The sequence below is a fragment of the Pongo abelii genome, chromosome 8, assembly GCF_028885655.2.
Source record: "Pongo abelii isolate AG06213 chromosome 8, NHGRI_mPonAbe1-v2.0_pri, whole genome shotgun sequence".
NCBI lineage: Eukaryota > Metazoa > Chordata > Mammalia > Primates > Hominidae > Pongo > Pongo abelii.
The window spans coordinates 106,765,869-106,778,037 of record NC_071993.2 but is presented as its reverse complement, the minus strand read 5'-3'; the positions used below and the strand labels follow the sequence as shown (position 1 = coordinate 106,778,037).

Here is a 12,169-nt window from a genome sequence, read left to right as displayed (position 1 = left end):
TTGCTTCTATGACTTAAGTTTCACCTTTTCCGACATTGCCCACCTTTATCACGCAGGCTGGGCTAGTGCCTTTTTTTCCTTTGTACTCCCAGACCACCTTTCTACACACTGCTGTTACTGGTTTTACTATATTCTATTATAATCCTTCACTTCCTTGGTTGTCTTCTTCACTAGATGCTGAGCTACTTGAAGGGTCAGAGATGTTCATCCCTCAATCTCCAGGATTCTTGGGAGCTCACAGCAGGTACTCAAGAAACACTTGCATGTTGAGTGACAAAAGAACTGGAACGGAACAGTCTTGTCTAGGGGGACACAATAATTCCTCCCAGTCAGAAAGATCCTCAGTATATAAACATACCACCTGACAGTTCTTGAGATACTTACGCCGGCAAACCTGTTCACAATCCGGCCTGTGGGTGTTGTGTCAAAAAATCTCATGGGTGCTCGAAGGATATTGTTCAGCAGTTGCTTGTGCAAGATATTTGATGCATGGACGAAACCAAAGGCACTCCAGAAATGTGCTATGAACACAAATATACCTAGAGATGGAAGCAGTTTTGTCAGCACCATGCACAGGAATCCCTGAAGACTTGTGCCCAGGACATAATGGCAAATGCATTCCTGAGTCCGGGAAAAGTACAGGGTCCAGACAGATTCTGTAAGATGTCATAGCCATCAGACATACCTTGGGCTAATCCCAGAGCTCCATAGACTCCAACTCTCATGTCCCTCTGAGATGCGGGATAGTCGGTGCTATTGAAGATCTTAGAATCACTGGTCCAAGCACTGAGCCACAGGTTGGATCCAATAAAAGCCACAGAATTCATCACGAACGCAAGGATGATGAAGAATATCGAAAACAATCCTATTGCTTGTAGGTACTCCAGGTAGACGGAGAACTTCACCTGCAAAGTCCCCACCTCAATATTAGTAGAACTCCCTAATGGCTTTTGGTGAGGAATCACCTAGAATGCCAACCACAAGGAGAAGTGGAGTCCCCTGGGAGCATGGGTAGCAGGTAGCAAAATTTGGTAGTCTGTGGTCACCGTTTCTGCACTGTGCCAGGAAGGATAATAGAACAATGCTGAAATACAATGCAGGGTAAATAATCATCAAAGCTAAAGGCATTTAAGAGGAGAAGATATAAAAACAGATTGGGACAAGCCAGACATGGTAGCATGCCCCTGTAGTCCCAGCTACTCAGAAGGCTGGCGTGGGAGGATCTCTTGAGGCCTGAGGTTTTAGTCCAGCCTGGGCAACGTAGTGAGACCCTGTCTCTAAAATAAACGCACAAACAAAAAATCAGAGTGGAACAGATGATGGGGTTCTACTGCCGACCTTGAAATTTGTGGTTAAATTTCATTAATTTGAATTATGTGCTCTAGGTCTGAGTTTTCCTGTTCCTCCACACATCAGAATGCAATCAAACACTCATGAAGTGTAGGATGAGGACATTCACAGGAAACATAGCATTCTTTATGGAAATATGACTTGGTAGAAAGCCCACAGCCTCTGCTAACAGGTTAATAATGAGTCTGAAGATTTGCAAAGGACAGATGACATATTGCTTCTGTAAGTATGTGTTCAATTTTCACAGAACGTTAAAAATTTTGGGTTCTAAACCTTATAACACCTCAAATGCTACTTTTTTGTGTGGTGTTCACCTTTCCAGTTTCTATGAATTCCTTCTTAATTAGTTTTTGTCCTTTCACTAGTTCTTCGTCTTCCTTCAGGCTATTCACATTCCGAGTTTTCAAGGAGTTTTTCAGGGACTTCAGATGCCTGCCATTGGACCTAGAACTGAGAGAGGGAAGCTTCCCTGAGCATGCAGGCGATTCCCAAGGGTCTTCTTGCAAGCAGATGTCACAGTCACTCAGCTGGCATCAAAGCGCATTTCAGGGCAGATGACCAGGGGAAACTGACACAACCCCGATCTTTCCCCATCCCCGGACAAAGAAACAAAGGAAGAGCTTGGAGTGTCCATGGTGTTAACCCTCACAGGAAAAGCCCAGGAAGAAAAAGGAAAAGATCAAGTGGAAATATGGAGCTGACAAGGGCTGCCAGCTGAATAGATGGCCAACCTGCGGCTAAGCGTTCGACGAAAGCTGTTCTCTCTTCTCATGGTTATGGAGGCTGCATCTTCGGGGATCTCTTCCACACTGGATATCAGCCCATAGTCATCGTCTTCTTCTTCACTGCCATCATGGACTAGGGAGACACACTAGAGGTTAGAGAAAGAGCTGCATAGATCCCTGTCAGTCCTATGAACAAGGAGAGAGAAGCCTCCTCTGATCTTGCTGGTTTCAGCAAGAGATCCCAGATGTACATACAGGATGGAATACTTTAGTCCATAAATACTCCATAAATAGTGATTAGTACATCTTGTTATTAAGAAATATCAGGATAAAGCAGAGATGAATTAATATTCCACTGGAAGAGAAAATGGTCAAAATGGAGAAGAAAATTCCTAGAAATGCCCAGGTGTCTTTGGAGGAGGAAAGACCTTTTAAGGATTATGGTAGACAAATAGAAGAGTCACGTTCTCAGAATTGACTAAAGACGTGATTGTAAATTGAAAATGCTCATCTTGGCTGGGCGTGGTGGCTCACACCTGTAATCCCAGCCGTTTGGGAGGCCAAGGTGGGAGAATCACTTCAGCCCAGGAGTTTGAGACCACCTTGGGCAACATAGGCAAACTCTATGTCTACAAAAATTTAAAAATTAGCAGGGTGTGGTGGTGCACGCCTGTGGTCCCAGCTACTTGGGAGGCAGAGGTGGGAGGATCACTTAAACACAGGAGATTGAAGGTGAGCCATGATTGTGCCAATGTACTCCAGCCTGGGCAACAGAGTGAGACTCTCTCAAAAAAGAAAAGAAAATGCTCATCTTGAAATTCAAATAATTTAACAAACTTATATTAATTTAAATCACTTACAAGACATACCCTGAAAATAAAATAAAATATAAGACACAGTGTGGGCATCAGTGGGGATGGTAGAATAGGAACCTCCAGATATCTACTCCTCCATAAAAGCAATGAGAATAATGACAAAAAAATGGTCAAAATCAACTTTTTCAGAGCTCTGAAATTAACCAAAGGCTTGCAACAATCCCAAGAGCATTTGTGTTTTTGAAGAGCTGAAACTTAGTAAGAACAGTAAGTTTTGTGGCAGTTTAACTTACCCTATTTCTGTCCCCCCGCTCCTTGGCTGCTATAGCCTAGAAAACTAACAGCCATACAATCATAGTAGCCATGAAAACCAGCAGCCTAGCAGCCACTGGAGGGGGCAGAGTGGGTTCAGAATGCTCCCAAAAGCCCCATCCCTGGAGAACTGACATTATCTCACCTATCTGGAATTCTCTGAAAACCCCCATTTATAGGGCCTATTTGACCTAACACTGAGCTAGCTCAAAAAGCCAGCAGCAATTATTTAACATCACAGCAGCTGCCTGAGGTGGTGATAACACTTGGGGCAAATAAGAAGCTGACTAAAAACTTAAAAGGAAAAGCTGGGGAATAAGATGCTCACAGGGGCTTTGATCTCTCTGATATATTCCCAGCAATCTAGAATGCCATGTACACATGCAGAGCTGTACACATGTCCAGGAAAGATGGAAGAGGGCTCTAATCTTTCACTTCCGGCTGACCATGTGGCTCTGTATAAGCAGGAAGTGAAGGCTAAGGCAGAGATGTAAATTGCTGGAGTGCTGAAGACATGCTCCCCACCACTCACAACACACACACAGAGCCTCTCAGCAAAGGCTGAGACACTTATTGTTTCCAAGCATTTAAGGAAGTGTCTGTCTAATCACTAGCTCACCACTAAGCCAACCAAACAGACTTCAGTGGTCACACCTGACAATGACAAAGAATACAGACTTAACAGAATTAGTTCAGGAAATGAAACAAACAAATAGGAAGAACAACCACAACAAACAGCAACAACAAAGATCACCAAACCACCAGAAACTAGGCAAGAGGCCTTGAACAGATTGTTGCCTAACACCTTAAGAAAAAACTAATCCTGCTGACACCTTGATCTTGCCCTTCTAGCCTCCAGAAATATGTGGCCATTCAGTTTGTGATGTGTTGTTAAGGCAGCTAATTAGGGAACTCATACACAGAACCAATCTCAGTGCAGCTCACCTTGCCCTCCTGCCCTTCTCTTCATTCCACCAAGTCCCAGATCCCAGGGCCAACACAGCAGCATCCTAGGCTCTGGAGCTTACAAAACTGTTCAGAAATGTTCTCTCAGTGTTCACCAGAAAAACGGCTTACGGGGATGTTTTGCAAACTATTCTTTGTACATTAAAGACAGGATTCTTCAAAGGAGAAGCGGTTTATAACAGAATCCAGAAACTCAGATCCAGGCTAATCAGAAAAAAATGTTTACCATTAGCATGGGAAAACTGCCCAATTTTCTTACGGTAACCGTGGTGATGTGGTTGACTGAGCAATAACTCAGGGCCAAGTTCTATCTTGTCCCAATCCTTCTTACATACCTGTGGCTTCCTCTTCAGGGCCTGTATGTCTTAGAAATGTCTTCAGATTCTTAGCAAACTCCCCTTTTTTGGCTAGGAGAGCACTGTAGGATCCTTTCTCTACAATTGTGCCATTCCCCAGAACTACAATCTCATCCACTTGAGGAAGAAAGTGCATGCTATGTGTAACCAAGAGTCGAGTCTATAAAAATAATATGAAGTTATGTTGATTACCATATGTCCACCATCTTCCCTGTCTTACTTGCCAGACATGTCCTCCCCTCTCCCTCCCACCCCACCTTTATATCTTCATCATGTTCAATGATTTCTCACCTTGCCTTTCAACAGGCCATTGGGGCCCAAGACCTTATTAAAAATATGTTTTCCTACATGAGCATCCACCGCAGACAGGGGGTCATCTAGAAGATAGATGTCTAAATTTTGGTAGGTAGCTCTGGCCAGGCTGATCCGCTGCTTCTGACCCCCACTGAGATTTATACCCTGAAGAAGAAAATAATTTATATTAAGCACTACTCCCTAGACCCACCTTCACAGAATCTAATAGAGAGGGGTAAAAGGAAGAAATTTGTCTCAATAAGGTGTCAAGGGGTTAAAAATCTTACAAGTTCCTTTATACAAATAAAGAATTGATTCAAATAAATAACTTCAGGCCTAATAATTAAAGATATGGCCAACTTACCACTTTCTATCAGATAATTTACTTATTTAATAGTTTTGTTGCTTGTCACCCTGTGAGAATGTAGAGCAGAGGTTTTTTCTATTTTGTTCATGGATGTAATTCCAGAACTTAAAACAGTGTTTGGCACATAGTAGGTGCTCAATAAGCATATGCTAATTAATGAACAAAATTACTCTAGAGCTGTATCTTCATTAATCTTCTAACATCTCAAGATTTTTGTTCCCCAAGATTGCTACATTTATTTCTAGTAATGGGGAGGGAGGATGAAAACATCCTAAATATGCAGGGTCTTTATTTAGAGGTTTCAAAATAAATTATGCTAGATCTATATAATAAATACAATACAGTCTTTAAAAATCTTTTTTTTTTTTTTTTTTTTTTTTTTTGAGGTGGAATCTTACTCCATCTCCTAGGCTGGAGTGCAGTGGCACAATCTCAGCTCACTGCAACCTCTGCCTCCCTGGTTCAAGCAATTCTCCTGTCTCAGCCTCCCGAGTAGCTGGGACTACAGGCACCTGCTACCACGCCTGGCTAATTTTTGTATTTTTAGTAGAGATGGGGTTTCACCTTGTTGGTCAGCTGGTCTTGAACTCCTGACCTCAGGTGATCCACCTGCCTTGGCCTCCCAAAGTGCTAGGATTACAGGCGTGAGCCACTGTGCCCAGCCCTAAAAATCTATTTTTAGGAAAGGCCTTTAATAACATCAGAAGATAATTCACAATAAACATCTAAGTGTTCAAAGCAGATTAGTAGAATCTTCCTCTGGCCTCGCTGATACAGAAGTAGAATCAGGACACCTAGGCTCTGGTCCCACTTCTGCCCCACCACCTGTGAGATCAACCTTGGGCCAGTCACTATTAACTTCTCATGGGCTTTGCCTCATCATCTTTGATTTAAATTACATAATTCCTGTATCTGCTTCCAAGCAGAAAGTTTAAAATTCTGAGTTATTTACATGGAATATTGTGGCCACTTAGTACAAACACATGATTTCTGGTGTTTGCTCCAAATATGACTACCTAAATTGATCAACCAGATTACTCCCATGTAGTTCTTCACCACCGTCCTCACTTTTTCTCTTCAATATGCCTTCACCCTTGAAGATCCCTTGTTATCCCAAGTACCTTCTCTCCAATCTCAGCCAAATCTCCTCCAGGCAGCATTTCCAAGTCTGGGAGGAGAGCACAGGCCTCTAGTACTTGCTGGTACCTCTTTTCATTAAACTCTGCTCCAAAAAGGATGTTGTCCTTTATGGTGCCATTCTGAATCCAGGACTGCTGTGGGACATAGGCAGTGGTGCCCTAGATGAAAAGGGATCAGATCATGTTACAGCTGCACCTCCAGAAACGCAGGGTTGAAGGACGGGGTGGCTGGAGAGGGGAAGAAACAAATGGAGCTTAAATTTGAATAACTGTGCATCAGGATGACTGAGGATCTGATATGTATTCATGTGCTTGTGGTTATTCCACTCTCAGGACTCAATATCCTCTTCACCATTAAAAGCCCCACCCCCTTTTGTTGGACTATCGTTTTCCAGCCATGATCCTGGAAATTAGATGATAAATGTGTGTGTTGCTTCTAGAAGAGGGTTTTAGTCAAACCCAATTGAGTTTACTAGGACCAACAAAGGGCTAACACTGACAAGGGAATGGTATAGATCAGTGGTCCCAAACCTTTTTGGCACCAGGGACCGGTTTTGTGGAAGACAATTTTTCCATAGATGGGGTGGTGGTGGGAGGTGGTTTTGGGATGAAACTGTTCCACCTCAGATCATCAGGCAGTAGATGCAACCTAGATCCCTGGCATGTGCAGTTCACAATAGGGTTCATGGTCCTAAGAGAATCTGATGCTGCTGCTGATCTGACAGGAGGTGGAGCTCAGGTGATAATGCTTGCTCACCGCTCACCTTCTCCTGTGTAGCCCGGTTCCCAACAGGCCATGGAACAGTACCAGTCTGAGGCCCAGGGGGCTGGGGACCCCTGGTATAGATGACATCTTCAGAATCAAGATTATAACCAAAGAGAGATGGAAACTGGGCACGGTGGCTAACGCTTGTAATCCCAGCACTTTGGGAGGCCGAAGTGGGCGGATCACCTGAGATCAGGAGTGACCAACCTGGCCAACATGGCGAAACCCCATCTCTGCTAAAAACACAAAAAGTAGCTGGGCATGGTGGCACGAGTCTGTAATCCCAGCTACTTGGGAGGCTGAGGCAGGAGAATAGCTTGAACCCAGGAGGCAGAGGCTGCAGTGAGCTGAGATCGGGACACTGCACTCTAGCCTGGGAGAAGAGTGAGGCTCCATCTCAAACAAACAAACAAACAAAAAACAGAGATGGAGGCCGGGCGCGGTGGCTCACGCCTGTAATTCCAGCACTTTGGGAGGCTGAGGCAGGTGGATCACGAGGTCAGGAGTTCAAGACCAGCCTGGCCAAGATGGTGAAACTCTGTCTCTACTAAAAATACAAAAATTAGCTGGGCATGGTGGCACGTGCCTGTAATCCCAGCTACTTGGGAGGCTGAGGCAGAGAATTGCTTGAACCCAGGAGGTGGAGGTTGCAGTGAGCCGAGATTGCGCCACTGCACTCCAGCCTGGGTGACAGACTGAGACTCTGTCTCAAAAAAAAAAAAAACAAAACCAACCAGAAATGGAGACCAACAAAGGCCTGTGTTTGAGGAAGAACCCAGTTATGAGTTAGCAAGAAAACAGCTTCCCAAAAGGAGTTAGAAGACAGACTTAAATCTGTAGTCTGCTCTGCTATAGCGCATGTTTTTAAAATTGCAGATTAGTTCATTAGTGATTGCTAAATCAGGAAATGATGTCAGTATATTGTAGAAGAACAGCTGGTTCTTACATTTCTTTTCCAAGCAGGTCTATATAAATCAATTGGAGGAAGCATTCTCATACTTCATAAGAAACCCTTAGCAATATATGAAGATCTTAAGAAAAAAAGCTGAAAATCTATAGATACACCTCTCTTTGGTACAAGTAGTGGTAACAATTCAAAAATAACTATAATTTTCCCTAAATTTAGCTCTCTGGAAAAGTTCAGAGTACTGATGAAGATGCCATGAAAATATTTTCCTCTGTGTTAAAAAAAATCATAATTAGCCAGGCCCAGTGGCTTACCCATATAATCCCAGCACTTTGGGAGACTGAGGCGGATGGATCAATTGAGGCCAGGAGCTTGAGACCAGCCTGGCCAACATGGCAAAACCCCACCTCTACTAAAAGTACAAAAATTAGCCAGGCATCATCAATGATAGACTGGATAAAGAAAATGCGGTACATATATACCATGGAATACTATGCAGCCATAAAAAGGAATGAGATCATGGTCCTTTGTAGGAACATGGATGAAGCTAGAAGCATCATCCTCAGCAAACTAACACAGGAACAGAAAACCAAACACTGCATGTTCTCACTCGTAAGCGGGAGTTGAACAGTGAGAACACATGGATACAGGGAAGGGAACAACACACACCAGGGCCTGCTGGGGAGTGAGGGGCGAGGGGAGGGAACCTAGATGACAGGTCAATAGGTGCAGCAAACCATCATGGCACACATATACCTACGTAACAAACCTACACATTCTGCAAATGTATCCTGGAACTTAAAGTAAAAAAAAAAAAAAAAAGTTAGTGGGGCATGGTGGCAAACACCTGTAATCCCAGCTATTCGGGCGGCTGAGGCAAGATAACTGCTTGAACCCAGGAGGTGGAGGTTGCAGTGAGCTGAGATTGTGCTATTGCACTCCAGCCTGAGTGACAGAGCGAGACTCTGTCTCTCTCTCTCTATATATATATATGTGTGTGTGTGTGTGTGTGTGTGTGTGTGTGTATATATATAATTGATGAAGAAGACAGCACCATACACCAGATTTTTATTTTGGAAGCAAATGCCATCAAAGATTTAGCTCTCAAAGGAGGGAGAGAGAGGCCCAAGAGTAATTGCAATGGTGGGTAAATGCCAGTGTTGATTTACAATGCTACTGTTTTTATTGCTCTTGATGTTATTGTTATGGTTGGTATGGTTTTTGTTGGTAGTTTGGTTACAAAGTTATATAAGTTTTTAGTGATCTATTACAATTCTTTTCCTCTGGGTCCTGTTATTTTTATTGTACAGTTTTGCAGGATGTGTGATTTTTCAGAAACAAATACATAGATAAAGCAGAAATGCCTATACTTTTTTTTTTTTTTTTTTTTGAGACAGAGTCTCTCTCTGTCACTCAGGCTGGAGTGCAGTGGCATGATCTTGGCTCACTGCAGCCCTCCTGGGCTCAAGTGATTCTCATGCCTTAGCCTCCCAAGTAGCTGAGATAACAGGCACATGCCACCATGCCCGGCTAATTTTGTATTTTTAGTAGAGAGAGGGTTTCACCATGTTGACCAGGCTGGTCTCGAACTCCTGGCCTCAGGTGATCCGCCTGCCTCAGCCTCTCAAAGTGCTGAGATTACAGGCACGAGCCACCATGCCTGGCCAGAAGTGCCTATACTTTGAAGGAAGACATCTCTAATCAACAGTTTTCACACTGTAGTATGCATATGAGAATCACCTTTAGAGCTCATTAAAAATGCAGATTCCCAAATCTTATCCCCAGCAACTGACTATATAAAGCTGAAATGGGAAGGAGAATCACAGTCCACAAATCTACCAGATGTCTCCAAGGCCTCACCTATTAGCCCTCAGTGCCTTCTCCCCAGTGAGGCAAAAGCACGAAGCTGCTGACATTCGGGAGTCAGAGGCTTTTGCATTGGCGTTCCCTCTCACCTTGATGGTGATGTGCCCGTAGACATTTTCCATTTCTCCCAGCATGGCTGATATCAAGGAGGATTTCCCAGAGCCGACAGGGCCTATCACAGCCACAAGTTGGCCTGGCATAATGTCCAGGTTCACACTGAAAGAGAGGAATGTCTTTGAAGGAGATAGCAGGGGTTGGGTTAGTTCAAGTCACTTCTCTGAGTCTCCATGAATTCTGGTATTAGGAGATTTCCCCTCAAGATTGGAAAATTTGCCTTGGATATACAAGACCCCAAAGTGCTTCTTTAATACTTTTTCTTTTCTTAGCTCTGAAAGGCTAGAGAATGAGCCCTAATGAGCCCTAATTTATCCAACTCATCTATAAGCTGTTTGTGTCAAATGTGCATTTCCAATGATAAAATTCTCCTAGAACTAACATGGTTACCCATTGAACAAGACCCTAGTGGGGGCCTGGAGACCTGGCTTGGTTCAAGTCCAAACCCTGACACTGCTGGGCTATGTTATCTTGGAAGGTCACTTCCTTTGGTCACTGCTGGGCTATGTTATCTTGGAAGGACCCCTCCTTTCTTACTAATGGGATTGGACTAGATTAACATTTCCCAAATTAGGTACTAAATGTGTCACCTGGAACATTTGCTGAAAGTAGATTCCCTGGCCCTTCTCCTGAATATTTGACTGTATCTGGCTGAGTAGGGGCCCACAATGGGATAGGTTCCCAGAAACTGTGTGTGCCAGCCCTGTTATTTGAGTTTCTAGAACATTAGGAACATTAGGAACTTGTTCACAGTCTTTCTGAATCTTCCCATTGAGGTGAATTTCTTCCAGACCTATAATAGTGAAATGGAAGCCCTGCCCAGTTTCCTCTCTGGAAAGGGAACCTGCTGGGTTAGGAGGGTTCAGAGCAGGTGCTCCTGCCCCAAATCATCCTGCGGCTAGCTCTGGAGTCCATGTTAAAGGCTGTAGGAACAAGATAGAGGAGTGGGAAGTCAGGAGTATAGTAAGAAGACAATAAGATGTGCTCAGTTGTGAAGAAAGAAAGGTATGGCCTATTCAGCCTCCTGGTGTACTCTGTGTGCTGTGCTCAGTGGATGAATTGGGTGTGCTATTACACATGGTGCTTAAGAGACACACTATGTGCAGAAGATACACACTAAGAAGCCAGATTCCAATGTTCCTGATTGCTATTCTTGAATGAATGAACTTATACTGAATTCAGGTTCTTGTGTTTGTCTTCTACCATACCCAGAGACGCCGGCCACCTGCCAATGCTGCACTACGTCCATCCACAATCTGCACACACAAATGTCCTCATGGGATCACAGCTGGATATTCAGGGTCCCATAGTAGGAAAGCAGGGTGGCAAATGCAGTTATCAGGGGAAGGGGCTGAGAACCTTTGCTTTCAGCTCATCTCTCCAGGGGTTTATCCTGCACTAGTATCTAACTGAAGACATGCACATAGCTCATTTCCCCATATATTCTATTACGTGGAATTTTCTGAGAATAGGCCAGGCAGCGAGAATGCTAAAGAACATTAGGATGCAAAGAAGGCAACTCACTCTCGGATTGTGGCTTCCGAATCATGTTCCCAGGTAAAGGAGGCCTCAGAAAACTGCACAGCTTTGTCTGTTGAGAAAAAGCCCTCTTTTAGTCCAATGTAGGTCCCCACGTGACTGTCTGCCCTCACGTGTCTCTCTCCGCTTTCTCCATCAGCTCCCAGGATTGTTTCTGCTAAGTGCTGGCTCCTACGCTAACAGGAGGCAAATGAAATCTCCTAGAATGAGATCATGAGACCAGAAGTGGCCTGCATATGAAGTCCTTTTTTTTTTTTTTTTTTTTTTTTTGAGTCATGGTCTCACTTTGTCACCCAGGCTGGATTGCAGTGGTGCAATCTTGGCTGACTGCCGCCTTGACTTTCTGGGCTCAAGAGATTCTCCTACCTCAGCCTTCAGGTAGGTGGGACTACAGGTATGCACCACCATGCCCGGCTAATTTTTGTATTTTTAGTAGAGACAGGGTTTCGCCATGTCACCCAGGCTAGTCTCGAACTCTTGGACTCAAGCAATCTGCCCATCTCTGCCTCCCAAAGGACCAGGATTACAGGTATGAGCCACTGCGTCCAGCCTAAAGTCCTTTTTTTTTTTTTTTTTTTTGAGATGGAGTTTCACTCTTGTTGCCCAGGCTGGAGTGCAATGGCGCAATCTCAGCTCACTGCAACCTCTGCCTC

The 12,169-nt window shown here is 44.0% G+C and overlaps 1 protein-coding gene across 1 annotated transcript in view; it reads right to left on the bottom strand.

Annotated features, from left to right (window-relative positions):
• The window catches only part of ABCC2 (ATP binding cassette subfamily C member 2), a 57,565-nt gene that overhangs the window by 17,031 nt on the left and 28,365 nt on the right, over positions 1–12,169 (bottom strand). Inside the window, exons 15-23 of the mRNA XM_002821059.5 lie at positions 11,502–11,568; positions 9,953–10,079; positions 6,307–6,483; positions 4,816–4,983; positions 4,504–4,684; positions 2,082–2,208; positions 1,665–1,800; positions 686–905; positions 385–539 (exon numbers count right to left, since the gene is read on the bottom strand). Coding sequence (XP_002821105.2) covers positions 385–539; positions 686–905; positions 1,665–1,800; positions 2,082–2,208; positions 4,504–4,684; positions 4,816–4,983; positions 6,307–6,483; positions 9,953–10,079; positions 11,502–11,568 — 1,358 coding nt within the window. The remainder of the gene's footprint in view (positions 1–384; positions 540–685; positions 906–1,664; positions 1,801–2,081; positions 2,209–4,503; positions 4,685–4,815; positions 4,984–6,306; positions 6,484–9,952; positions 10,080–11,501; positions 11,569–12,169) is intronic.